At 38.2% G+C, this 27,353-nt stretch overlaps 1 protein-coding gene across 3 annotated transcripts in view; it reads left to right on the top strand.

Moving 5' to 3' along the window:
• The window catches only part of FNIP2 (folliculin interacting protein 2), a 62,880-nt gene extending 35,899 nt beyond the window's left edge, over positions 1 to 26,981 (top strand). For all 3 annotated transcript variants that reach the window (XM_026699960.2, XM_087936686.1, XM_087936687.1), the window contains 11 exons: positions 1,640 to 1,711; positions 3,454 to 3,571; positions 6,645 to 6,846; positions 8,167 to 8,255; positions 12,471 to 12,617; positions 12,711 to 12,880; positions 14,428 to 15,649; positions 19,302 to 19,458; positions 21,277 to 21,477; positions 22,975 to 23,090; positions 26,677 to 26,981. In XM_026699960.2, the coding sequence (XP_026555745.1) occupies positions 1,640 to 1,711; positions 3,454 to 3,571; positions 6,645 to 6,846; positions 8,167 to 8,255; positions 12,471 to 12,617; positions 12,711 to 12,880; positions 14,428 to 15,649; positions 19,302 to 19,458; positions 21,277 to 21,477; positions 22,975 to 23,090; positions 26,677 to 26,755 (2,573 nt within the window). In that variant the 3' untranslated portion in view covers positions 26,756 to 26,981. The remainder of the gene's footprint in view (positions 1 to 1,639; positions 1,712 to 3,453; positions 3,572 to 6,644; positions 6,847 to 8,166; positions 8,256 to 12,470; positions 12,618 to 12,710; positions 12,881 to 14,427; positions 15,650 to 19,301; positions 19,459 to 21,276; positions 21,478 to 22,974; positions 23,091 to 26,676) is intronic.
• Positions 26,982 to 27,353: the final 372 nt, after the last annotated feature.

The raw sequence follows: 27,353 nt of genomic DNA, 5'->3' as shown, positions 1-27,353 counted from the left end.
GGACTACTCTCACAGAGGGGAGGGTTTTGGACATTGGGGGGATCGCTTTCAATATATGATTTTTCCAGTGGTTTTTCTTCAGAGCTTGCCTTGCTACACCGCACTCAGCCTCTCCAGTTAAAGTTCCTTTTCTCTAACACCTATGGAATCAAGGGTTGTTCTTTCCTAGGAAGTAAACTGGGCCAGTCTGACAGTTTTGCTTCAATAAACATCTTAATTCTGTTCTGTACTATCCCTACTCACAGTCACTCATGCCCTAGTCATGAGTCTTGACTATTGCAACGCACTCTACATGGGGCTGCCCTTGAAGAGCATTAGGAAGCTCCAGTTGGTGCAAAAGGCAGCGGCCCACATGGTTTTGTACAGACCCCAGTGTGCACATGTATCACTTCTCCCGCGGGAGCTGTGTTGGCTGCCAATTTGCTTCTGGGTGCAATTCAAGGTGCTGATTGTCAATAAGGTGATGTCACCGGGGTAGGGGGTGGGGTGATTTTAATATGTTAATTTATGATATCTTGTATTGTTTTTATATGGGGTTTTATATTCTGTAAGCAGCCTTGAGTTGCCATGTGTGAATAGGCCGCAATATAAATTCCCTAAATCAGTAAATACTATCATGTCCTAAGACTTCGGTTTGAATTTTAATTATATTTTTCAAGCTTGCAACTCTTGTAAAAGTGGGAGAGTTTCCAGAGAAATTATTTATTAAAAACACCACATTCAAGCATTTGTAGAAAAGTGTAAAGTGACATATTCCTTCCAAACAGTATTCCATACAGATAAATTGAACAGAGTAATAATTGATTCTAACTACGAACTTTTAAAAACTTTATAAATCCTGCAAGTGATATGCATTTGTTTTTCTAAAATGTGGTTGATGAAGAGGGAGATACATGTTTTAGTTGTGCTGACCAAAGACTATTGCTCCAGTCACAAATATTAAAGTGTAGCCCCCTGTGGATAACGTAAGTACAGTTGCACTCTCTTGTTGAGAGTCTATTGTGAGAGAATCCTAAAGGCAATATATTGCCATCATGACTAGAAGTCAGATTCCCAAACTTAAGAATCATTCCATGAAAATATAAATAAGGAGCCCTGGTATTTGTGGTTTTCATGGGTTACACTGTTAAAGCAATTTTGTAATTCGAAACTCACTGGTAGTTAATGCCCCCTTATTACTTCACAGTATTTTGTGGCGGCATAGGCATTGAAAGTAGTAATTCTATGGAGCCCTTAATGCTTTCTGAGTATCAAGACTTACAAACTTATATCCCTATTATCTATACACAATAGCTTGCCCTGCCAGTGTAGATAAACATAAACAAAAAGCTACTCCTATGCCATCTAGCAATGTTTATGTTATCTAGTTGGGTAATGAAACATCTGGAAGCAAACAACCAAGCATCAAGGACTTCTCACTTCAAACCTGTGTGAATATAATAAAAGTGATGTTTCAAATAGCACCTCAAATAGTGTTGCAAATTAGTTACAATATATTATTTGCTACTTCATAGATCAGTCCTATTTATTTTATTTTAAAAATAACAATAGCACACTTGAATCCAACCGCTAGTAGGAAGTTCCTTTTGAAAAGATAACTTGGATACACATGTTAACTTTGATATTTTTAACAATTCAGCACACAGCACTCCTGTTGACATGCCCAATAGAGGTCAGAATGAAGACAGAGACAGTGGCATTGCTCGATCAGGTATTATCCTTTTCTTTGTTCTTCTCAAAGGTGTAATCAAAATACTTTAATGAAATACCAATCAGTAGATTCAGATTTAATTTTGATATGAAATTCATACATTCTTTCCTTGAATACTGTTAGTATCGGAAATAGGAATTGCTTGCTTGTCACTTTGTTAATATTATTGATCTTTGTGTGTGTGTGTGTGTGCGTGTGCGTGCATGTGATGTCTGCTGTTCCAAACTCATTGTTGAAACTGTCCAGTCTTGATTTTCTAATATTCACAAGTTACTGATTTTAAGATAAATGTAAATGTCACCATGCCACCTTCAGGTTCTTAGTGCTATAAGCATATTAGAATATTGGCAACACAAGACAAAATGAGTCTTCATGTTCTTAGTTCTCCTAATCTTCCCTTCTTTGTGCAATGCATATAGGTTTAATTGTTACTAATTTACTCTAGTTCTCAGAATTACCACAACATGGTCATGATCCTCTTATTTCCATTTCTTTCTTTCTTTTTCATATTAGATCTCTTGCCACTCCTCCTCCTCTTCTTTTATAATCATTTCTTTTGTTGTTAGAATTTCTGGATCTGAAAGGAGGCTTGTTTTTCCTCCTGGTTGCAGGAATTGGGTCTTCACTCTGGATCTTAAAGAGTCCCATTTGCAAGTGCCTACTTTGTAGGAACAAGTTTTAATTTCTGACTATGCCGTTTGGCCCTTTATGAAGCAGACTTGCTCCAGCATTTTCTTCCTGTTTGCAAACCACTTGGGCAACGAGGTCTAAAGAAAGCCAAATTTAAACCCAGTGCAGTGCTCTAATTCTAAATTTGAAGTTATATTCCAGCACTGCTATGAGACTTACAATATTTGCTTTTTTGACATACTGATCAAAACCTTCTATGCCCACAAAGAAAAAGCCGGGTGCTATTAATTTCTTACTGCACTGAAAGACTATAGAGTGAAAGAAGGGTTAGTACATAAAGAGTTAATAACCTCTGTTATTTCAGCACTACGTCTTGAACACTATTTTAACTGAAGCATCACAATCTGGTTCTCCTCATCAACAGCACCCTGAATCCGCGGATAGAGTTTCGGAGGACAAGGAAGAAATAATCCACATCTTTCAGATAGAAGTAACATCTTTTCAAATAAAAATTGAAGATAGTTTGTCATGCAGCCCGTTCCATACCTAAAGTTACTTGAAGGGTCAAACCAGCACTGATACTCTCCCAAAACCAAAAGTTTAGGTCCTTCTCTATTATTTTCAAGGTCCTCTGTAACCTCTGGAATATTTTTTTTTTCCAAAAGTTACTGCCTTGAATTTTGGTCTAGCCTACACCTATCTGCTCTTTAGATTCTAAGATATCTTCAGTGCTATGTCAAGATATGTCTCTCCTGCAGCAAAACTATTTCCTCCCATTCCAAGTCAATCCCTCGTTTTCATTTAAATCAGGGAATAATATTAGCTATTTTCTTTGATAGACCTTTTTCAGAAACCTTGTTATATTTCCTGGATGTTTAATCCATGTTGCCCAATTTACGTGCATAAATTCACAGGATCTACATAAAGATGTTAGTGCATTTATAGATAAGTAATCAGTTCTTTCTATCTCTTATGTTCAGTCCATAAGTTAAAAATTCTATTGGCTATCTATAATAGAAGCATGGCTCAGCCACCTTCAGGCTCAGAAAAAATTACATCCTGACAAAACTCTCCTTTCTGACAAAACTACTGACATTTCGATTTGTTGACAGCATCCCTGACCAGTCTTTTGATGACTCCGTTACCATCTCCCAGCCCCTCTTCGAGTTACCAGCGCCGCTGGTTTCGAAGTCAAACCACAAGCTTGGAAAATGGCATTACACCAAGAAGGTAGGTTAACATAAACATGTTCTTCTTGTAATGCAAAGGTATGTAGTTTATATCTGCAGTCTAAAACAAATTAGCTATGGGATGATCTAAACCAGCACAGTAGTAAGGCGGCGACAGGAACACCTGAAGCCAAGTGTCTCTGCAGGGCTCTGGTTGCAGGGAGGAGCCCTGGCTGGCCACGCACGGCTGCGCCAAATGCCGCGGCGTTGCTCTAAACGCCGCGGCAGCAAGGGAGAAGGGAAAGCAACGGTGACGGAAGGTGTCCCGATACGAAGTGCCCCACCAACGCAGGCAGCACCATATCCGGGTATGCAACAAAAGTACTTCCTAACGGCAAGCCCCCCGCCATTCCCCCCCACTCACACGAGCCTCATCATTGGTGCTCGCAGCCCCACTCATGCAATCTTCACTGGGGGCACTTGTGGCTCTACATGCGTGAGCATTGCCACAAACGTCATGGGTGAATATGCACATGCGCCTGCCCCTCCCACATACATTAGATGTAGCCAATTTCTGCAACCTTTCTTCATATGCTTTAGTCTCCAGCTCGCTGATTATCTGGATGCTCTTTTCTGCACTCTTTCTAGAGTTTCAACATCTGTTTTATATTGTGGTGACCAAAACCAGATGTAATATTCCAAGTGTGGTTTTACCAAGGCATTATTATATATAGTGGTACTAACACTTCACATGATCTTCATTCTAACCCTCTGTAAATGCAGCCTAATGCAGCCTTTGGCTGCTGTAGTACACTGCGGGCTCATGTTTACGTGCTGGTTCACTAGGACTCCCAAGATCCGTCTCACAGTTACTGGCATCAAGTCAAATTTCACCTAGTCGTACAGTTGGTTCACCTGTACAGCTCACCTGTACTGTACAGTTGGTTTTTCTTAACTAAATGTAAAACCTTACTTTCTTTCTCCGTTGAATTTCATTTTATTAGACAGGGCCCAGTGGTCAAGTCTGTTGAAGTCCTTCTGGAACCTCAATCTATCTTCTGAGGTGTTGGCTATTCCTGCCAGTTAAATGTCATCTGCAAATTTAATGAGTTCCCCTTCTATTTCTTCATCTAAATTGCTTATGAAGATATTGAAGAGTACCGGGCTGAAGACAGAACCTTGTGGTACCCCACTGCTTACTTCCCTCCATATAGATGTAATTCCAGTAAGGGTTGCACATTGAGTGTGATTTGTCAGCTGGTTACAAATCCATTTGTGATGTTGCTGTCTATCCCACATTTTATTTTTCAGCAGTATTGTACTGGATTGGGCTTTTATAATCATATTTTTTCAGAATTTCCCAAGCTTCTTGAGTTATTCTCCCCTGGGGTGTTCATCCATTGAATCCTTCCCAAGCTGTCTGTAAGTTTGTTGAAATCAGTTTTTAAAAAAATCTAAAACATTAGTTTGATTTTGTTCTATTTTTGTGTCTGCATTATATTGAAGTCCAGTGTGATGTGGTCACTCTCCTCCAAAGTTCCTGCAACTTCAACTCCTATCATTTCTTCTCTTTAGTAAGAATTAAGTCCAGTATAGTTGACCCTATAGTCCCCTCTTCTACCTTTTGGACAACAATCTTGTCAGCTAGGCTCATAAGGAGCCTGTTTGATCTCCCACTTGATGCAGAATTTGTCTCCCAGTTGATGTCAGGATAGTTAAAGTCCCCATTACTGCTATGATGTGTTTCTTATATTCATTTGTTAACTGATTAGCAAAAAAGTTCATCTATTTCTTCTGCTTTTTTGGGGTGGCCTGTATTATACACCTATGGCAATGTCATTCTTTTATGTTAACCCATATGCATTCAAGAAGGCTTTCATCCTTGGTTTTATGCATTTCTGTAGTTGTGTAGTGATCTCTTACATATAATGCAACTCCTCCCCCTCCTTATTTGTTAGGTCTGTTTCTTTTGAACAGATTGTAGCCTTCCTGCAATACATTCCAGTTGTGAGTGTCATCCCACCAAGTTTCAGTAATGGCAACTATACCGTACTTGCCCTGTGTACCACTACTTCAAGTTCACCCTATTTATTCCTCAAATTTGCATTTGAGTATTTGTGTATAGGCATCTGAGTCCTTTAGGGCTGATCCTGGGTTTGCTTCCTACATCTCCTGTTTAATGTCTGAGCTTTTCTTCCTTCCCATCAGCCCCTGCTTCCTTGTTTTGTTGATTGTCTTCGGGGTACACTTGGAATTCGGTTCTAAAGGTTAGTCGCCCTCCTCCCTCAGTTTTAGTTTAGAGCTCTTTGGATAAGCTGAGCCAGTCATTTTCCAAATACATTCTTCCCTGTTCTTACGAGGTGCAGTCTATCTCTTGCCAGAAGTGCTTCATGTAAATAATGCAGTCCATAGTCTAGGAATCCAAAATTCTCTTGGTGGCACCATCCCTTAAACCAGTGGTTTGTTTCTAAAATTCTTTATTCCCTTATTGGATGTTGACTTTTTGTTGGTAGTACAGATGAAAACATAACCTGTGCTCCTAATTCTAAAGGCTTCTTTAAAAATGAAAGGGAAAAAATATCTTCCTCTATTTGTGAACTTGGTCTAAACATCTAAATTGTCTTTCTATCTTAAGAAAGGTTAGTTAAAGAATAAGTGCAAATGGCAACAGGTATCCTCTCCATCTTAAGAGACCCGTTCTTTTTTTCCTCATTGACCATGCATGACAAGCAATGGGGATTGGATTACAATTTCTTCACTGCTTTTAAAAATAGGAAAATAGGAATAGGAAAATACTTCTTGTGAAGGATATTGAAAAGAAAACGAGATAAACTGAAATGTTGAAATGTTCACAGGGCTGAGATAATCCCAGCTACGCTCATGCTTCTGTAAGCTATATTGTGATTTGTTTAATTTTGGCTTAATATATGTGGAGCCTAGTCTTTATGGTTTTTTTTCTTTACTGGTTAGTCTTCATTGAATGAATCAGACCTAAGACAAATAATGGCTTATCAAGACCCAGTTCTGTTTGACTGAATGGAATTTACGAGGGTATCACTTCACTATGCATCAATTAAAACACTTCAGGAGTTTGCTAGTAGCTAAACACACAGTGCCACTTTTTTCTCCCATAGGTCAACTGAAGAAACATTCAGCATGGCAGATGAAAGTTGTGGCCTCAATCCTGCACTGATTCGAAGGAAGAAAATTGCCATCAGCGTCATTTTCACCCTTCCTGAGAAAGAAGAGGCCCAGAAAAATTTCCAGGATTTCTTCTTCTCTCATTTCCCCTTATTTGAATCACATATGGGCAAGCTGAAAAGTGCAGTTGAAATGGTAAAGCGGTGAACAAATTTAGTTTTTATGCTTACAAACCTCTAGGTGGGTAAGGACTGAGAGATAATACATTAGGCTATGTCTAGGAATTTTGTAACTCAATTCTTCTTCAGAATTTGACAGGGTAAATTACCAAAAACTGTTATCTTTCTAAGAATTTCAGTACTTTCCTCTACTTCCTGAATGCTGTGAATATAATCCAAATGGCTGACAGAAGGGTTTGCATGTAGAATTAGCTATACATGCACATATCCCTCAATACATTCCCCCATGCAAGCAAATTTCTAGATTAGAAATTTATAGCTTTACAAAACATTTGATCTAGATGGGTGCATGGTATTTGTCCTAAAAATAGGACAGTGAGCCATGCCTGGCCTGGGCTGGTGACATAGCTCTTTCCTGTGCTTTGATACAATATGATAGGTCTGGACCAGTACCGGTCTGTGTCCTATTAGGAACCAGGCTGGAGATGAGCTATGGGTGAGCCGAAGTGCGCATGCACAGGATCTAGGTTGCGTGTTCCTCCTCCACCCATGGAAAAATTGTCTTCCACAAAACTGGTTCCCGGTGTCAAAAAGGTTGGGGTCCGCTGATATGGGTAATAAATCGGAAAGAGGTTTAATTTGCACCCAGCATTTCTCTTCACTTATAAATAAGACCTACTTATTTATTTAAAGCCTTTTTATTTGAGTGCATGGCCTATGCAGTAGCTCTTCCTGAGCCTAGTTTTCAATGCATCTACCTGACTGTCTTCTTTTAGGTGGCAAATGTTTTACTTGACTTTTTATCCTTTTCTTTTCTTTTTTCTTTTAACTGGAGTGGAAGGACCTAGGGGCTGTGCTGAGATAGTTAAGGGAACGATGCAAACTAATTGAGGTTGTATCATATTCTTGGGTGGGGCTGAAATATTCTAGGTTTTTCCCCCCCTCATTTTGGGGAGTAGTTGTTTTTTTTGAATGAATGAATGAATGAATTTTATTTAAAAAATTTAAAAAACATACACAAACAAACAAAACATAGGATGTAGTAACATAAAATATCTTTTTTCTAAAGAACACATAGAGGAATAGTTTTTGAATACTTTCTGATTCAGAAGGGCTCTAGAAAAAAAATTAAATCATTTTTAATTGAAGGTTTAGGTTGCACATACCTGTTCTAGGATCCTTTTCTTTGTAGGCAAATACCAGAAAAAAAGAAAAGTGTAAAAACCGGTATCTCAAGTTTGGTTTGAATGATGATCTAAGCTGTTCTATGTAGACCCCGAAAGAATCAGCTTTGCATTTATTTTTAACCCATTCTTATTTTGTTCCCCCCCCCAAGGCTATGATCACATGTAGAAAAATAGCGGAAACAAACCAAAGAGTGCAAGTTTACATTAGCCGTATTATGGATGCATTGGATGAATTTAGGTGAGTTACTGTTAACGTCAAATTTTATTGGGACGGACAAGATACGCATCTGTTCTTCAGATTAATCTATTTCACAACTCAGAGCCTCTTCTTTTTTAAAAAAATCATCCTTCCACTAACCAACAGATGATCCTCGACTTATTGCCACAATTGAGATCAAAATTTATGTTGCGAAGCAAGACAGTTGCTAAGTGAATTTTGCTCCATTTACGGTCTTTCTTCCCCCAGTTGTTAAATGAATCACTGCAGCTGTTAATTAGTAACACGGTTGTTAAATGAATCAGGACTCTGCGTTGACTTTGCTTGTCAGAAGGTCACAAAAGGTGATCACATGATCCTGGGAATCCAGTGGTATTTTCTGGAGTATTGGCTCATGAGAGCTGATCATTAAAGTTTTAGATATTAAAAGCAAAGCTGAGCCCCAATATCTAGCATCCAATATTTTTTATTTTTGCAACAAATGGTGCAGCGGCAATGGAATTGCCAGAACTGGTTGTTAAATATGAGCCTTTACCCATGGTTGAGCATCCATAACTTTATAATATATCAGGATAGGATAGTTTTAAAAAAGCAAATCTGCCTTGTTGATTTCAACCCTGATAACTTCATGGACGTTTCCATGCCATTTACTTTGTGGCAATAGAGAAGTAGTTTGCCACTGGCACCTTTGAGTATTACTTACCAATATACCTGGGATTTTGTGGTGGTTCCCCTTCCAGGTATTAGTGAGGTCCAGTTCTGTTTAGCCTTTTTGGAGTCTATCAGATGCTTCTATTTCCTTTCCGATGCTGTATGTGCTTTAATCTGAGGCACACCTCAAACCCTAACAAATTGGGTAGAATTTTTTTTAAGTAAGACTTTAAAGCTGCTATTCTTTAAATATATGTTTGCTGGTTGATTATAAGAATTCTCTTCGTTATGTATTTATACTATACGATGCTTCAGTGTCAAGGGATCACTGTCAACATTTTTTCTTGATTTTGTGTATTTTAAGCCATTGTTTTTCAAATTTGACAACTTTAGGATGTATGCACTTTAGCTTCCAGAATTTCCCCAGATGCATGCGCTAAGCCCGTGATGGCAAACCTATGGCATGCGTGCCAGAAGTGGCACGCAGAGCCACTTCTGCCAGCATGCGAGAGATCGCCTAGAAGAGCCCCACTGCGCATGCGTGCGCATGCTGCTGCCCATCAGCTGATTGTCGGGTATCTGGCATGCATGTGCAGGGTACATGGGACGGGTGCATGCATGCTCAGAGATTCATGGCACACAGGGGGATCACACATGTGTGGTGCGCATGGGGCATCACGCACACATGCGCAGGGGCGTGGGGACCCCAGCATACATTGCCTTCTAGGTGCTGGCATGCAAGCACGAGCGCGCTCACAATTTTCGGCATGGGAGCCGAAAAAGGTTAGCCACCACTGCTCTAAGCCCTTAGTTAGCCCATTCTGGTCCCAGAAATCAGTGGTACACATTTGAATAAAGTAGAAGCCAGGAAATAGCATTTGTGACTAAATATCTGATTTCCAATTCTTCAGTAGCGTCCCAAAAGTGCTTTTTTTTTTTTCAAGAGACAACTGGACTTTCTGGTTTTTCTTTGAAGATGTTTTGCTTCTCATCCAAGAAGCTTCTTCAGCTCTGGCTGGAAGATCATTAATTAATTATAAAATATCGTTTCCGTAGGAAAATATATTTGTTTTGATTTTTAAAAAAGATAAAAATTGGAAAACAGAGAGAATTAGAATGAATTAAGATTACAATTAAAGGAGAACACTCAGACTCAATTTTCAATTACAGAGTGAAGAATATTGAAAGATATTTATGAACAGTGGATCCAGAGGTTAATTTAAAGAGTGTCTGAGATAGATTATGTTTAAAAGATATCCTGGAAGAGGAACAAGTTTTACCTGACAAGATCAAAACTGATTTGAAAATGTCAAGTTATAAGAATAACATGGAAAATGATGTTGCATTGCACATCATTGGTTCTTGTTTTTATAATTAAAAGGGATATATAAATAACAAACCAAGAGAATGAACTGGATAATTTTGGTACATTGGATTTACAGGCTTGTTAGAAGTTTTGAAGAATTTGTAAGATAGGACAGAGAAAAAGTCAAAAATCAAGTTCTAGGACATATTTAAATAAATAGTTTGAAAAGAATAACGATGAAGATAATTAGAAGTAAAAGAAAGGAATATAAAATTATCTAATCAAGGTTTAAATAGATATTCTCCAGGATAACCTTTCATGGCCTTTAGATGATCAGGACTAAAGCAAGAGGTTTTAAGGATTTATTTATAGATCATAGATGTGACATAGAAAGAAAAGATATTTGTATTTAAAGGGAAGGTGTTATTAAAATAATTTATACTTGTAATAAAGGAGAAAGGTCACTTCTTTTTCTTTACTATATTTTTTCTTTTCTATTTTTTCTTTTCTCCACGTTCTAATTTTTATTTTTATTTTTTCCACTTGTATTAGTTGTAAATGTAATTTTAATAAAATCTATATATTACTAAAACTATCCTATTTGTGTATAGGTAACTTTTCACTGGGCAAAATGGTGCGTTGTAGGGCAACAGTTTTTGAACCAAAGTACCTCAAATGGGTAACTTACAGAATGTGTCCAAAATCCAGAACCTGTCAGTCCTATAGAACTGAAATTTGGCAAATTTTATAAAACGTTTCCTAACCTAAATACTGTCATAAAACATTTCATCACACAATACAAACTTTCCTAAAACATTTCCTGTGGTCAGTTCCTGATTTTTCACCATGTTATATAGTTTAACGTGAGTTATTTTCCAGGGAGATATTTCTCTGAGTATCTCCTTGAATTTTTATAAACTTTTGCAGTTAAGGCAAGTACATGAGTAGCTCTGCCACTGTTGAGGAATTTGCATAGGAAATGTCTCTGAAACTATGACCCGATGGGTTTCAGGTCATCTGATTACCATTAACACTTTATATCCCACCTTTTCTTCAGGAGCTCTGGGCAGCATCCACAGCACTGCCTATTTTTCCATTCAGCAGCCGCTTTTTGTGGTAGGTAGACCTGAGAAATACTAACTGGCCCAGAGACTGCTTTCTGACTTGCCTTGCTGGATCTCCAAAACCACCAGATCAATTTGTGTCTCTGCTCTGCTGAGCACAAAATATACCTCTAGTATAATGTGGAAAGCTACTAGAATTTAAAGAAAAGCAAGGGTTTGGCAAGAATCTCATTTATTTGGCAAGAATGTCAAGCTTCAGTCAAATTAGCAAGTAATATAAAACTTTAAAAGTGAGTGAGTGGCTGGTGTGAAAGAAGAATAAAGTAGAGTAAGAGTAGAGTAGAAGAGAAGAGAAAAGAGAAGAGAAGAGAAGAGAAGAGAAAATATGGAATGGAAGGGAAGGGAAGAGAGGAGAAGAGAAGAGAAGATACGGAATGGAAGGGAAGAGAAGAGAAGAGAAGAGAAGATATGGAAGGGAAGGGAAGAGAAGAGAAGAGGAGAAGATACGGAATGGAAGGGAAGGGAAGAGAGGAGAGAAGAGAAGAGAAGAGAAGAGAAGAGAAGAGAAGAGAAGAGAAGATACGGAATGGAAGGGAAGGGAATGGAAGAGAAGAGAAGATATGGAAGGGAAGGGAAGAGAAGAGAAGAGAAGAGAAGAGAAGAGAAGAGAAGAGACGGAAGGGAAGAGAAGAGAAGAGACGGAAGGGAAGAGAAGAGAAGAGAAGAGAAGAGAAGAGAAGAGAAGAGAAGAGAATAAAGTGACAGAGTTGGAAGGGACCTTAGAGGTCTTCTAGTCCAACTCCTTGTTTAGGCAGGAAACCTTACACCACTTTAGACAAATGGTTATCCAATATCTTTTTAAAAACTCCCAGTGTTGGAGCATTCACAACTTCTGGAGGCCAGTTTTTCCACTGATTAATTGTTCTAACTGTCAGCAAATTTCTCCTTAGTTCTAAGTTGCTTCTCTCCTCGATTAGTTTGCACCCATTGCTTCTTCTCCTGCAATGGGACAATATTGATATATTGAGTATATCGAGGTGTTTTGCTTATACGTAGAGAATGAATGAGGATAAATTGCAAAATACATAAACAAAGGAAGAGCGAATAAATCGAGAGGAAGAAGCAACAGTTATGGTTGTTCTCCCTGTTATGGGCAAAATACTTCTACATTTGAACAATTTCCTCTTGTTTAACACGGTCCTTTTCTTTTGGTAGAACTACAGTATGGAATTTATACACAGTTCCAAGGATTGCAGAACCTGTGTGGCTTACTATGATGTCCTGTGCTTCAGAAAAGACTCTGTTATGCCAACACTTTCTCAAGGAATTTGCTGTTTTGATAGAACAGAGCAGCAAAAACCAGTGAGTAATCTTCTTTTGTGTTGCTCCTCTAGTTTGAATGGAAGGTTTATTGCGGAGATATAATATTGTGTCTGCTGCTTCTTATTTTTATAGGTTTTTTGCTGCTCTATTAACAGCAGTGTTAACCTATCACTTGGCCTGGGTCCCTACTGTGATGCCAGTTGATCATCTCTCCATCAGGGTTTTCTGTGAAAAACAGGCCTCACCATCTGTGAATATGCTGGCAAAATCACACCCGTACAATCCACTTTGGGCACAGCTTGGTCAGTACAATAAATTCACATCTAAATTCAAGATGACTCTTTAGGCATGGAGACTTTTTTCCCCCCTGGAAAGAAATGTGCTCTTATGCACAAATGATTTTATTTATTTTAATTTGTAATGCCACCAAATCCTGCGGGACTTCCAATAGTTAAAAATCCATGAAATAGCAATACCGCTTCATAGCACTCTACTGCCCTCTCTAAGCAGTTTTACAGAGTCAGTCTTTGCCCCCAGCAATCTGGGTCCTCATTTTACCCACCTCTGAAGGATGGAAGGCTGAGTCAACTTTAAGCCTGGTGAGATTCGAACTGCCAAATTGCAGTCAGCCGGCAGTCAGCAGAAATCGTCTGCAGTACTCTTAACCACTCCGCCACCATGGCTCAAAAGCCCTTCAGGGCTTTTAGTTAAATTCTGATTGAAAGAGCTGTCTTTTTGGCTTGATGATCAAAAATTACCCTGTGGTAAGATGGAAGGCCAATAAATTTAATAATAAATAAATAAATAAATCCCTTTAAAGTGGATAATGCATGTACCTGTAATAGGTGACCATTATGAATGATGTTCCGGAAGATCGTTCAAAATTCTACTGAGCAATTATAAATCACTTTTTCCAGACTTGTTTTGTAAACAAGATTCAAACATCTAGCATTAAACATAATGGCTTGTTCTTTCCAATTAGAAAATTATTAAACTAGCTTTCTCTTGTCAGATTGTTACTAACATGATGTGTGCCCTCTAGTGGTTATTACATAGCTTGCACGCTACAAAATTGGGTTTAATTCTCTTTTGACATCCTTATTAATGAAACATAAATGCAAAAACATATCTTCATGAAACACATAATCAGAATCATTTAAGTGCCGTGGTTTGTGATAATGCCTTATCTCAGAGTCCAGTAAAAGCATTATGACATATATTGCGATCATTCTGGATCTTAAATGGGAATTCATATCACCTTCCCACTCCTCCAATCTGGAGTAGACATTCAATTCTTATGCTTATAGAAGCAGAGTAAAAGGATGTTTTTGTGCAAAAATTAAACAGTGGCACATCCAGTCATTATATTTCACCTTCAACATTTCTAGGTAGACTTGTTCAGATCTTCCAGAACTCAATTTCACAATTACACTATTAGTATTTAAATCAAAAGATTAATGTTTTAGCAGTAGTTAGGAATTGCTACCATAATAGCTGTGCTGACAATTGATTTTAGCTGTCTCATCTTGTTGCCATATCTGTGAGATATGAATTTTCAGATTTTTTTTGAATTGCAGTTCTTTGCATAATTTGGCAAAAACGTATTTTTACAAAAATTAAATGCTGTTGAGTGTTAATCTTCCTCTACGGAAATAAACATAAAATTGAGTTACTAAAGTGGATCTTTTTACTTAGGTGTGGCTTTATCATTTAAGGTGAAGTAATAATATCTTAGCGCTTTCATTCTTTTGATAGCTAGATTGAACAAATAAATTAGATATTGGGCATTGGTCTTTGAGGTATCTTAATTTATTATTATTATTTTTCTTTGCTCGCTGTGCTTATTTAGGTGATTTGTATGGTGCGGTGGGTTCACCGGTGAGAATGACAAGGACAGTAATTGTTGGAAAACACAAGGACCTTGTTCAGCGCATTCTCTATGTCCTTACATATTTCTTACGCTGCTCTGAATTGCAAGAGAATCACCCGATCTGGAATGGGCGGCTCGGCAAAGGGGAGCAAGCTGCGAATGGCAGGAACATTGTAACAACTCTAGAAAAGGGAGAAGTCGAAGAATCTGATTATGTGGTTGTCACAGTTCGAAACGAACCTGCTCTTGTACCTCCCGTCGTGCCTCCAAAGAATGATGCCACTGCTGTTGTCGTTGCTGCAGAACGTGAAGGCTGCTCTGAATCTGCCTGCTTCAAGGGCAAACGGGAGAGGCTGAATGCTGAGTGCAATTCTGAAGCCTCCCCTCGCTTCTCCAGAGTTAGCTCTCCAAAAAGAATTGTAGGGGAAATGAAGAAAGGGAAAGCTTTAGTTAATTCAGAAATCGCATGTGGAAGGCAGGGTGTATTGGAGGATTTAACGGCAAGAAAGAATGAGGACAAGCAGCACAGTGTAACAGGGCAGTTGTTTCAAAACTTGGTAGCTGTTCCAAATGCTAAGAAGATTGCCCAGGTGTATTCTCAACTGGAAAAGGTTACCTTCCAGATTGGAAGCTCCACCTCACCCGAATCTGATTCTGAAACCCAAAGAATGGAAGCCAACAAAACTTTGGAGAAACGCAGAAGTAAAACTCAGCCTCTGTGTGCTCTATCAAATCCATTACATACAACACCCAGGGCCCCAGAAGAGAAATCTAACTTGTGTCTTAAAACCTCCACTAGCCAGACGGTTGGGAAAACAGAAACATCAAGGGCATCTTGGCTGCTATCAGTTCCTCAGCCTGTCATTCCTGATAGAGAAGTCAAAATGGTAAACTTGGGGGAATTGGATCAAGTTGGTAGTGCAAGCTGTGAAAACTTTGAGAGAAATTCTCTTGACTGTGATTCAGGAAGCTCTACTGATATCCAGAAGTCCAGCCAAGCAGTTACTAAGAGCATCCCCTGCGGGGAGGTTGAAAGCAAACTCCATTGTGGAACTGAGGAGGACATTCCTAGAAATGAAAGTTCTGATAGCGCTCTTGGAGACAGTGATGATGAAGGTTGCACGTACATTCCAGATGAGCAGTCAGTCACTCGTAACTCTAGACCTGAAGAATTTTTAGAAGTGGAACTTGCTTTGCCAAGGTAAAGAAAAATAATAATAATCAGAACTTCTGAGGGTTGTTTTACTTTTTGTTTCTTGCACTGTTCCTAGAGGAATGGGTAGGTTATAACCAGAGGTGGGATTCTACCAGTTCGTACCTATTCGCTAGAATCGGTTGTTAACATTCTAAGCAGTTCGGAGAACCGGTTGTTAGAAGAAATTACTGGGCTAATCCTGTAAGGAAGGCAGGAAGGAAACATTCTGGTGTTGCTTACAGAAACTGCCTCTCCGTTAACCCTTATTACATTCTTGGCAGGACTAGACTTCCTGTCTCAGGAATGTCTCTGGAGTTTTTTCCCCCTCCTTTGCTGCTACTTTGCTTGTGTGGAGTGACCATTCAAAGTTACAATGGCACTGAAAAAAATGACTTAATGACCATTTTTCACATTTACAACTGTTGCAGCATCCTCACAGTCATGAGAGGCCAGGCGAGAGATGCTTGCCTCGATGTGAGTGATATTGAGTTGGCCACGTGCAGCCAATAACATGACCACCAAACCACGCCCACCAACTAAGCCACGCCCACAGAACTGGTTGTTAAAAAATTTGAATCCCACCCCTGCTTATAACCTGTTTTTCGTCATCTCCGTCTGATCCAACTGATTCTTAGCCAGAACAATGGAATCATAAGCTTAAATCTTAAGCTGCGGAAAGGTGCATTTACCTGAGTAATATAACAGCTTTTAATATGTACTAAAAATAACATGAGATGCTGTATGCTTATTGTTGTTACTTTTACATATATGCTACCCCATCATGTTATTTCTTTTTTTTGAAAAGAATCACTATATCAAGTGCCAAAAGGAACAAATTATAAGCCAAAGAAATCAAAGGCATGAAGAAAAATAAAATAAAATTGCTAAGACTGTTTTATACCAACATAATTCACCATATTCTGTATCTTGGCTTCCAATAAGTCCTTATACAGATTAATTTCTTTATTCAGTTGTTCACTTACATCCCTTTCCTTGTGATACAGTTTTCTTTCATGTATTTATTCATATGTTCATTCTATCTTCAGTATATGTCCAAAACAGATCAACATACTTTTTTTCTTACTGGCCACTCACTCTTATGTTTGATCCACAAAATATTCAGCTCTCAAGTGTTCTTGACTATCCCTTGTATTATCACACACATTGTATAAGTGCCCTTTTCTCCCTATATACAACTGACTTTTATGTTTCTCCTGACATACCCAACCATCACTGCCTCATAACATATAACACTCCTATACATAGATATTTGCACTTATTTCAGCAATGTTAATTCATTAATTTTAAAATGTTGAACAATTGTCCAATTGTTATTTATGATTTCCTATTTTCATACCTCCTTATGATGGTCAGTATATCCATTTATGTTTTCTGACATACATTTAAACTTTTCACTTACAATTACAGTAAATCTACACCATCATTTCCCTGCATATATTTATCAATTCTATTACTCTATTTTAATTTATTGTGATTACCTTTTATTTTATTCTCATACACTATATGAAAATTTATCCTTGTTTTTTCTTCTCGCATTTCATTTGTTAATTCTCATATGTTAGTAATTTTTCACAATCCAGTCTTCCATATGCAGTGGATTTCAGCAGATGCTATTGGTATCAACTTCATGGCTTTGGTCATTGAGGTTATCAAAAAATATTTCTTAGTAACTGAAAGTATAGACCACCTTCTTTGTCTATGCTATATGCAGCACTTCCACATAATAGTAAGGCCAGTATTAGTCAGCTTAGTACATTTTGATTAGTAGTTCAGTTTTACTCCAAGGAAGCTCATTATAATCAAATTAATATGTCTAATCTGGAAAGGCTTTGCAAGCCAACATAATGATTCCCGCATCAAATTATTAGAAAGTATATGTAGTTTACTGATACAAACTCAGGATTGCTTGTTTTTGTTAATAAAATAATATTAAGCAATTTAAAAAATGTTTACATTTATTGTTACAGGTAGTCCTCAACTTGTGACCACAATTCAGCCCAAAATTTTAGTTGTAAATTGAGACATAAATTGCCCCAATTTATGATTTTCCTTGCCACGGTTTTAAGTGAATCACTGCAGCTGTGAAGTTAGTAACATGGTTGTTAAATGAATAATCTGGCTTCTTCGTTGACTTTGCTTTGTCACAAAAGGTGATCACGTGACCCTGAGAAACTGCAGCCATCATAAATAGGAGTCAGTTGCCAAGCCTCTGAATTTTGATAATGTGACCTTGGGGTGGGGGGTGCTGCAGTGGTCACAAAGGTGAAAAACGGTCGTACGTAACTTTTTTTAGAGCCATTTTAACTTCAAATGGTCACTAAATGAATAGAATAGAACAGAACAGAACAGAACAGAACAGAATAGAATTCTTTATTGGCCAAGTGTGATTGGACACACAAGGAATTTGTCTTGGGGCAAATGCTCTCAGTGTACATAAAAGAAAAAATACATTCGTCAAGAATCATAAGGTCCAACACTTAATAATAGTCTTGGGGTACAATGAGCAATCAATCATACTAGGAAACAGTCAATATAAATCGTAAGGATACAAGCAACAAAGTTACAGTCATACCGTGACAAGTGGGAGGGGAGGGGGGGGTAAGGAGTGATGAGAAGATTAACAGTTATAGTAGCGCAGACTTTGTAATAGTTGAACAGTGTTGAGGGAATTATTTGTTAAGCAGAGTGATGGTGTTTGGGGAAAAAACTAAGTCAGGAACTACCTCTATACCATATGTCAGATTTGCTGTCTGAGTGTAATTCGTTTGACAAAAAAAACCAAGATAAGTTGGTCTGTGTGTTTTTAATTGTGTATGTTCATATGGGCGCTCGCGTGTGTGTGTGTGTGTTCCATTACATTGATAAGACCTTTCCTAAATATATTTCAAATAGATATTTTTATATTACATTTTTCCATTTTTGGTTAACGCTCTCAAATGTTCCAGTTAAAATGTTTCACCATAAAAATTGGGATTTTGTTTCCTGGATTTATGGCCTATTTAATAGGCTGTGAAGGTAGATAGAGAAATTGTACGGTTACTAACTCAGAAACTGAAATATATCTGAAAATATGCAATTGTAATGGGGTGCAGTATGCATTGTGTGAAATTTGCCTAATTAAAATAAATCACTAGCTTCTGAAAAGAAGATAGCAGAGAATGAACCTTTCAGGTAGTTAGCAAGGGACCATGTTCTCGCATGAAAGGTACAAATCTTTGAATTTACTTCTATGATCAAATCTAATTCTACAATGGATTTACTTGCTGTGGAACATACACAGACTATTACTGTTCATAGTTACGGTAATCCATGTAGGCTGGATTTGACTGAACATTGGAGTCATTGTTTGAGTTATTAGAATTCTATTAAATTGTGTTCAGTTTTCTGTGAGAAAGATTCAGTCATATGTTATAGAAGTTTGCAGGCTAAAGAGTAGCTGTTACATTTATATATCATATATCAGAGTGAATGGTATTTTTTCATCATTCTTCAGTTATAATCTTGAAAAACAAAGCAGATCATAATGTCACCCATGCAGATCATGTTACAGTCTTGCCAATCTAACTTGCACATACCGATTACTTTTTTTGTAAGACCCTGAGATGTGTTCAGTAAACAGTAAATTCTTGATTTTCAGATTTTGCACAGTTAGCACTCAAAGCATGATACATTATGGAAGGTCTCTTCTTGGGGGCTATTGTACCTCTTATATGCCTGATCTAGTGCTGCATGGAATAAGTTCAGATGAACAACTTAAGCAACGTTTATCCACTGAGCTGAGTCACACCATAAATGTAAGTCTGTCCATTTCTGTGCAAAGCTTTAATAATAATGTTTTGAACACGAAGGAAAAACTCACTGATCTTGTTTCATTAGTGACATTCCATTGTAATTTTTGCTATTTGTAGATAAAAGAATAGTTACATTCTTGACTACCTCATATTTGGATTCTTATAATTTAGGAGTCCTTGGTGCTCTCTGAGCTTGTTTGTTTTCTTGCAGTCATTTCATTATAATTGTAAATCTTACTGTGAATCTCATAATTCACTTTATGTAAGGCAGAATCACGCAGAATCACGCAGAAGCTGCTGCAGTTTGGACCGGAACAAGCATATGTAGTTATAACTAGGCCAGGGGGTGCTCATAAAACACCTCTGTTTTTTGAAGTGCTGGTTCAGTTCAATTAACAAAATTTAAGGTGCTGATTGTCACCTTAAAATCCTTCATGGAGTAAGCCCTGTTTTTGGAGGGGCTGTCTGTCTTCAGTAGTTCTCATCCATGCCATCCCTTCTGACATAGTTGGCATGCTCTGGGTTCCATTAATTAAACAGGATCATCTGCTGGTTTGTCAAGGCACCTGACTCTAGAAGTCAATTCTCGTGAGATTTTTATGGCTCTCATCCTGATCTTATTTAAACGGTTCCTTAAAGCTCGGCTGTTCCTTCAGATGTTGTGTTAAGGTGGGTTACAGACCCACTCTATTTATGGCCTACTAAATGGTGCTGTTTCTCCAGATTTTCTTTTTTTTTTAAGATTGTCTATATTGTTGTTTGTGTCATTTTATTGTGTAAGCCACCAGAGTTGCGATGTATTGAACAGTCTACAAATTTCATGAATGAATAAATAAAATATTTTATGAAATTATTCAATTAAATTATTCAACCGCCTGATCCAGAATGGGTTTGCAAGTGACTTTGATCAATTATAGTAAAAATCATCTCTGAGAAAGGAATTATATTTTTAGGCTAGGAACAAACTAGTAAAGTTGCTTTCTTTCTTTCTTTGCGACCTTGCAAATGTAACTGCCTTATAACTGGCAACTAATAATGAAGTTCAGCCCTGCAAACCTGATTTTAAAGTTTGCACCTTATAGAATGACCAGTTTAGTCTAATATTAATTGAGATTTAACCTAACTGAATCAGAATGTGAATTACTCAAAGTCAAAGTGTAATCTAGGCTAATATTGTTGTGACTGGTTTGTGGCAGTGAAATTGGCTTCCTATCCCTGACTAATTGGAACAGCCAGGAAATGAAAAAATCATTTTTGGCTAGAAAGCTTTCAGTTGTATCCCATTCTAATCTTTGTAGCTATTATGTTCTGCATTCACCCTCTTTGTCCTGGTCCAGAAATCACTACATATCCATACAGATTTCCAGCCCTGTGTTGTTAAATGAAGGGCCCCTGTTCATAATCTGCATCTAATCTGTCTGCTGAAACAAGTAAATATTCTAGCACAAAATACATCTGAAAAGATCATTTTAAAAGCATATTTCTCTCAATATTAATCTATTATTAGGCAGTAGAGGTTTATCCTTGAATAAATTACTCTCAGGCTTATGACTTCATTTGGCTGTGAACACAGTCCTTCCAGAAACGGTAGATAACAGCTGACTAATTAGGTATATTTACAGGCTGCCAAATGTTTCTTCTATTATGCTAGATAGAAAGCAGGTTTTATTCTTAAGCTTGACCTCAAAATAACCCATAATACAAAGGCATTTTTCTGAAAATGGGAACCACCCAGATTTTGAAATAAAATGGCAGCTACGTAAATGTTTTAACTAAATACAATGTCTTGGTTCACTCTGTTTCGTTGTGTGTGTTTTACAGCATCCTGTACTAGACGAAGCTATAGCAGAAGCTGTTTACATTATAGCAGATGCTGATAAATGGACGGTTCAGGTGTCTACTAGCCAGAAAAAGATGACTGACAATATAAAATTAGGCAAAGATGTACTCGTCTCCAGCCTGGTATCATCTTTATTGCAGTCTGTTTTACAACTTTACAAGCTTAATCTTTCTGCTGACTTTGTAAGTACTCATTTACAAGCATGTGTGTACAATAAATATAGATAAAGAGGAAAGATAAGATGTTGCTCCGGGCTTTTGAACTGCGTGTATTTCTGCATTGATTTTCAGACTTAGACGGGGCTCTGTGGTGACTAATGCTTTCTTTTCCCACGTGTTAACTATGTTAATCTAAAGGTTCACCTTGGCAATTGTGAAGAACGGATAACTGTTCTTCATGAAGTTTTATGACAGCATAAAGCATTAAAAAAAAAGATTAAAAAAGGAAAAAACCACTCTGTAACAATAACCCATTACAGTATATAAAGATAACATTGTGACAAGCACATAACACCAATTGTGAAGAAGTGATAACTGTTCCTCAGGAAGTTTTATGACTATAGCCTTTGTTTGTCTAATCTGGCCAATGGTGTCCACATTTTTTATATCGTATGAGCGACCACATAAAAGGAAAATAGTTTCACCCACCGTATATTGTCTCAAATTCATTCGTTCATGCATTCATCCATTCATAACAATGGGACTTTGGACAGCATAAAGCATAAGAAAACAAACAAATGATCAAAAACAGGGGGAAAAAACCCACTATGTAACAATAAGCCATTGCAGTATATAAAGATAAAATCGTGACAAGCACATAACAACCAAAAGGAGGGACTTTCATTCATTTGGCCCTGAATGCTTGGGCCAAGAAAAAGCCATATTTGAGTGACTTTCCTAAAGGCTAGATGTTTTGGGGCCTGTTATGTGTGTGTGTGTGTGTGTGTGTGTGTGTGTGTGGGAGTGGGGGAGAGAACAGTGCAGAGGTAATTCCAGAGAATGGGGCAATCACTGAAAAAGCAAAGCCCTCCTGGGTCCTATAAGATGACAAGATGGAAAAGAAGGAGACGTCACATGTTGGGGTATGAGAGTGGACATATTCTTTGGGCACCTAGTCTTGCTTGGTCTTGGCTTTATTAAAAATTTGTTTGTCAGAGTTTGCATCAATCCAACCAGCACACAAGTAAACAATTCAGCAGAGTTCATTTATAGCAGAAACTTCTTTATGTACAATAATATGATGCATGTATACCATAACATGCCAGAAGAAGTCAGAGGTAGAAGAATCCAGAAAACATAATCACAGAAGCCATATAAATATAGACGCAAAGATCCAAGGACAAAATAACTTTTATGTACAGATCAGTAACCCTAAGCCACGGCCAGTCTCCAAGGTGTCTGGCTCACAACAAATGCTTGTTTCTTAGTCACCAAACAGTTCCCATTGGCTGACCTGTGACCATGTCTATTCCAGTTCAGTTTGACCAGGGGCCAGATGCGACACGCGCAGGCCATGTCCACCCCAGCTCCACTAATGGGAGAAAACATCGCAAAACATCACATGACAGCAACATGACACTGAACATTAGTGTGGCCTCAACAAAATATTTATAAGTCGCACACTTTATCTCTTATAAACTATTTGGCTTTATCAATGTGGGTTTCTTCTTCCACTTACAGTGTATAATGCACCTTGAAGATCGTCTACAGGAAATGTACCATAAAAGCACAATGCTATCTAAATATTTACGAGGACAAACAAGAGTCCATGTGAAAGAGCTTGGAATGGTATTGGGGTGAGTGCTGATAAAGTTAAAAACTAAGGCTGTTATTTTTACCCGTCTTTCACTCCATTAATAGTCAAGATGCGTGGTTTTTTATCTTGTGTCAGGTTTTCTGTAAAAGGCGGACCAGTATTTACGTGTGTATGTGTGTATGTGTGTGTGTGTGTAAGTTGCATTGTCCATCTGTAAATCAACCTGAGCTGTTACTTTAAATGAAATTTCTAGTCTTTTACTTACTGAGCAAAATAAAATTTTAAAACGCAGATGCTCTGCAGACTCTCTCTCATATGTGAATTGAGGAAGGAGTCGCCTGTGAATTGCCAACAAGTCCACTGCAGAACAGGTGACTTTCAGCTCTGAAGATGCCCAGCCACAACTGTTGGCAAGACATCAGAAAATCAAATAATTAGATCACAGACCATTAATCTGAAAGCGCAGCAGCACTGGAGGGTCTCCATTAGTTGTAATAAACATATTGGTCAATACTGTTTGTGCAATTTATATATTAAAATATATAAATTAAAAATGGATCGAGAAGGGGAAATGTATCAATTTTAATTTTTTCTCCATTTAAGATCAGGATATCTTATTTTAAACATGTCAGGAGATGTAGGTGTAGTGTAACATTCATCAGATAGCGTTATATGCCTGACCTGAAGTAATAATTGCTGTATTTTTATTTCTGAATAGTTAAAAAGGGAAGGTTCTTCTTTTAATTTCCTAGGAGCATCTTGGGGGAATATTTTTAATCATGGTTACTACCCTGTTTCTCCAACAGTACGGCCTCCCCCAATAGAAAGTCCCAGCATATTTTATAGGCATGAAATGAAATTAAGCCCCTCCCCCCAAATTAAGGCCTATATTAAAACATGCGAAATGGGGGGGGATTGTGGGGGGGGCTTTCTGTTAAGAAGTACTTTTGTTGCACACCCGGATATGGTGCTGCCTGCGTTGACCCCGATACGAAGTGGCCCACCAACGCCGAGGTCAACATCCAAGCCGTCGCCGCCCGCCTGAAGATGCAAGGGGGGGTGAATTAAGTCACCCCCCAAAAGACGGCCTAGCTATTTTTGGGGGGCTCCAAAAAAAATAAGACCCGGCCTTATTATGTGAGAAACACAGTAACAAGATACTTTCAGTGCAGTAGAGGATCAAGAACTGATCTGCAGGATTCCCTTCTGTCAGGGAAGATTGCAAACTGCTGTCACCTGACAAATAGTTTTCCTTCCCTTCCATATATGGGGGTGGTGGTGATAGTGGTGGCAGAAATCCTTTGTCAGGCTACAGAAAAGAAGATCTTCAGGATCCCTGCGTGTTTTTTTTCCAGCCAAGCCACCTGCTGCACACAAAGAGCAGAGGAATTCCTCCACTGGGCTTCAGAAATGAAGCGAGAATTGTGAGCTTTCTTTCTTCTGCCCAGGGCCCATATTCTCTTCCATGCACAGACAAGGGAAACTCCTCCAAGGGGCTGCAGAAACGATGTTTGGATTCCAGAACTCTGAGCTTCACTTCTGCAGCCCGCCACAAGAGGGTGCTTCTGCACACAGAAGAGAGCTGCCTTCCCGCCTTTAGCTGGCAGCTCTTTTACTCCGCCTCCTATAACAATTCATGCGATCATTCAATGACCGCAGCCGGGAGAGATGGAATTGCCGTCATTGAGCAAAGCGGTCACGTGGGTGACTCACGACTGCTTTGCTCAGTGACCAAAAATCTGGTTCCAATTGTGGTCATAAGTTGAGGACCACTTGTACTTAATAACCTATCAGCATTCCCACAAAGGTCCAATCTGTTAGCTAATTGCTATTGATATTTTTTCAAAGGCATTTTCACCAGAAAAAAAATATTTCTTCTGGATGGTTTTGGTTTTTTTTACACCATGTCCCTTTTATCTCTTTAAAATTTTCTTAAGATCACAATTTTGCTAAGCTTTTTTTGCTTTTAAGTTAAAATTATTTAAAATAACTTTTCCCCCTTTTCTTCAAATCTCAAAAAAAAAAATGCATTCACCAAGAGTCTTTGATTTTCACTGCTGTTGGGAATACTTTTCTTAGGTTAGAAAGTAATTAAGTTCAAAGGTGGTTTAAGAAAAGCTCTTGCCAATCAAATTCTATTAAGGCTGCACAGCACTTGTAAATCCCTCAACTTCCAAGCTGCTCCACTTGCTGTCGAGTACAAGTAGCTGAACTCCTGTGATCTCCTCATCCGGAGCAGCTCCTTCAGAACGCAAATAGGTGATTCCAATGGCCTCTTCCTTCCTCTGAGGAGATTTTCATCAGCCAGAACCTGCCTGACAATTCCACTACAATGCCGTTCCCGCGTATAGAGTACATCCAGACGGATGCTTAATCTGCCGTCGGTCCTTACTTGGACGCCCAACGTTTGTTTACTTGACCTTTAAATAGTGTCCCAAAGGCTGCCACCACCATCCTTAAAAAGTGACTGGTGTCAGTAAATGCTTCTTTCGTGTCAGAAACATTTTCAAAGGGGTACACCTATGATCTTCAATATTGAGCAAATAAAACAGATATAAAATAGATCATAAAAGCACAGCATGTGTAAAATGTATGTAATATAAATAGGATTAAAACTAAATGATACTAGCCCAGTATTGGGCCAGATCAACAGTATTTGCTCTCATCAGCGTGAAGTCTTCCTCTGTACATAAATCCTAAACTTGGTTTATTTTTAATGTAGTTAAAAGTGTAGTAAGTTAATTGAGCCCAATTATTGTGATCAATGCCTTTGAATTTATTTTCCAAGCACATTAAAAAAACAACAATTTGGCAACAGAAACAGAAACAGAATCAGTGGTCTAGGAATGAGCTGCAAAATGTCTGTTCTTGGTTTAAAGGATCAATATGATTTCTATTTTTCCCCAGTATGTCTTCTCTACTCTATTACTGGTTACAGAGACTATCAATGATATTGTTTGAAAAGTCTTAGAACAGTGGTCCCGAAATCTTTCCGGCTCCATAGACTGGCGATGGCAGGACAGGAAGCAGGGAAGGGATGGTTTGGTGGGCGTGGTGTGGCGTGGTGGGCGTGGCAGGGGAAGGATACTGTAAACTCTCCATTCCCTCCCCACCACACTGACCTGCTTTCCAGCTCCTTTCTCCTGTGCAGGGCAACCAAAGAAGACCCAGCCAATCAGGTGGGACTCAATGGAAGGCAGAGAATAGATGGGAGAGGCAGGTCTAGTCAGAGGTGGTATTTGCCGGTGTTTTCCAAACTACTTAAAATTTCCGCTACCGGTTCTCCAGAACTGGTCCGAACTGGCTGAATACCACCTCTGCCCAGTTCATGGACTGGGGACTGGGGACCTCTGCTATTTAAAAGATACTCACTTTTAAAAGTGAATACCTTCTTTATTATTTATAGTCCCAGATCAACAAAAATATGAATGTAATTTTGAATGTAAAGAAAATGCAAACTTTGAATGTAAAGAAAAGACATTCATAATGTTCAAGAAGGTGAATACATGTAGAATGGAAGACTTATTTTTTTAAATATAGTGTTTACTCAGTTCCAATTCATTGGAATGCTTAAATAACTTTATGTAGCTTAAATATTATTAACCCTTTCTCATTTCCATTTCTAGGATTGAATCCAATGATTTGCCACTGCTGGCTGCTATAGCAAGTACTCATTCACCATATGTAGCTCAAATACTCCTCTGAACCGCAGATAAACTCTGTTCTCTCAAAGATTTGGGAGTGAATAATAGACCCCAAAGAAGAGGGTTTGTGATAGCAGTTCGTTACATCTCGTTTGGTTTACTGCCTTTTATGTGGATATTTATCAGTGGATTTTTAGTTTACGTGATCTAAAAGATATTCAGGGTTTTTATATTGTTTATGCGTCCTTGTATTTTAATGAAAGAAAGGATTAAACATTAACGATGGATATGTTGTTTACGTATAGCAGCTAACTAAACAGTATCAAAAATACAATTTCCTTTTTTTGCATTGGTCATATTTTTCTGAATTTCTTCAGTAAGGGGTTCTAAGCGAATAGTTTGAATGTAAACTTTTCTTTGTCTATATAAACAAGATGATAAACCAATATATCTGTCTGCACAGAACTGCCTCCCTTCAGAAGAAGGGTTCAGAATTCAGCTAATAGGTAACAACTTGATTAGCTAGCTAGTTCTTCAAATGGGCAAAGAAAGCCAAAAGATCTTAAGTTTTATTCGAAAGTGAAGAAGAGGAGGAGGAGGAAGAAGAAGAAGAAGAAGAAGAAGAAATAATTTTGTGTCATCAGGAAATAAAAGGGGGG

This window comes from Pseudonaja textilis, chromosome 6, assembly GCF_049901715.1.
Source record: "Pseudonaja textilis isolate UNSWEBS1 chromosome 6, rPseTex1.2, whole genome shotgun sequence".
NCBI classification, from domain to species: Eukaryota; Metazoa; Chordata; class Lepidosauria; order Squamata; family Elapidae; genus Pseudonaja; species Pseudonaja textilis.
This window is presented reverse-complemented; position numbering and strand designations above follow the sequence as displayed.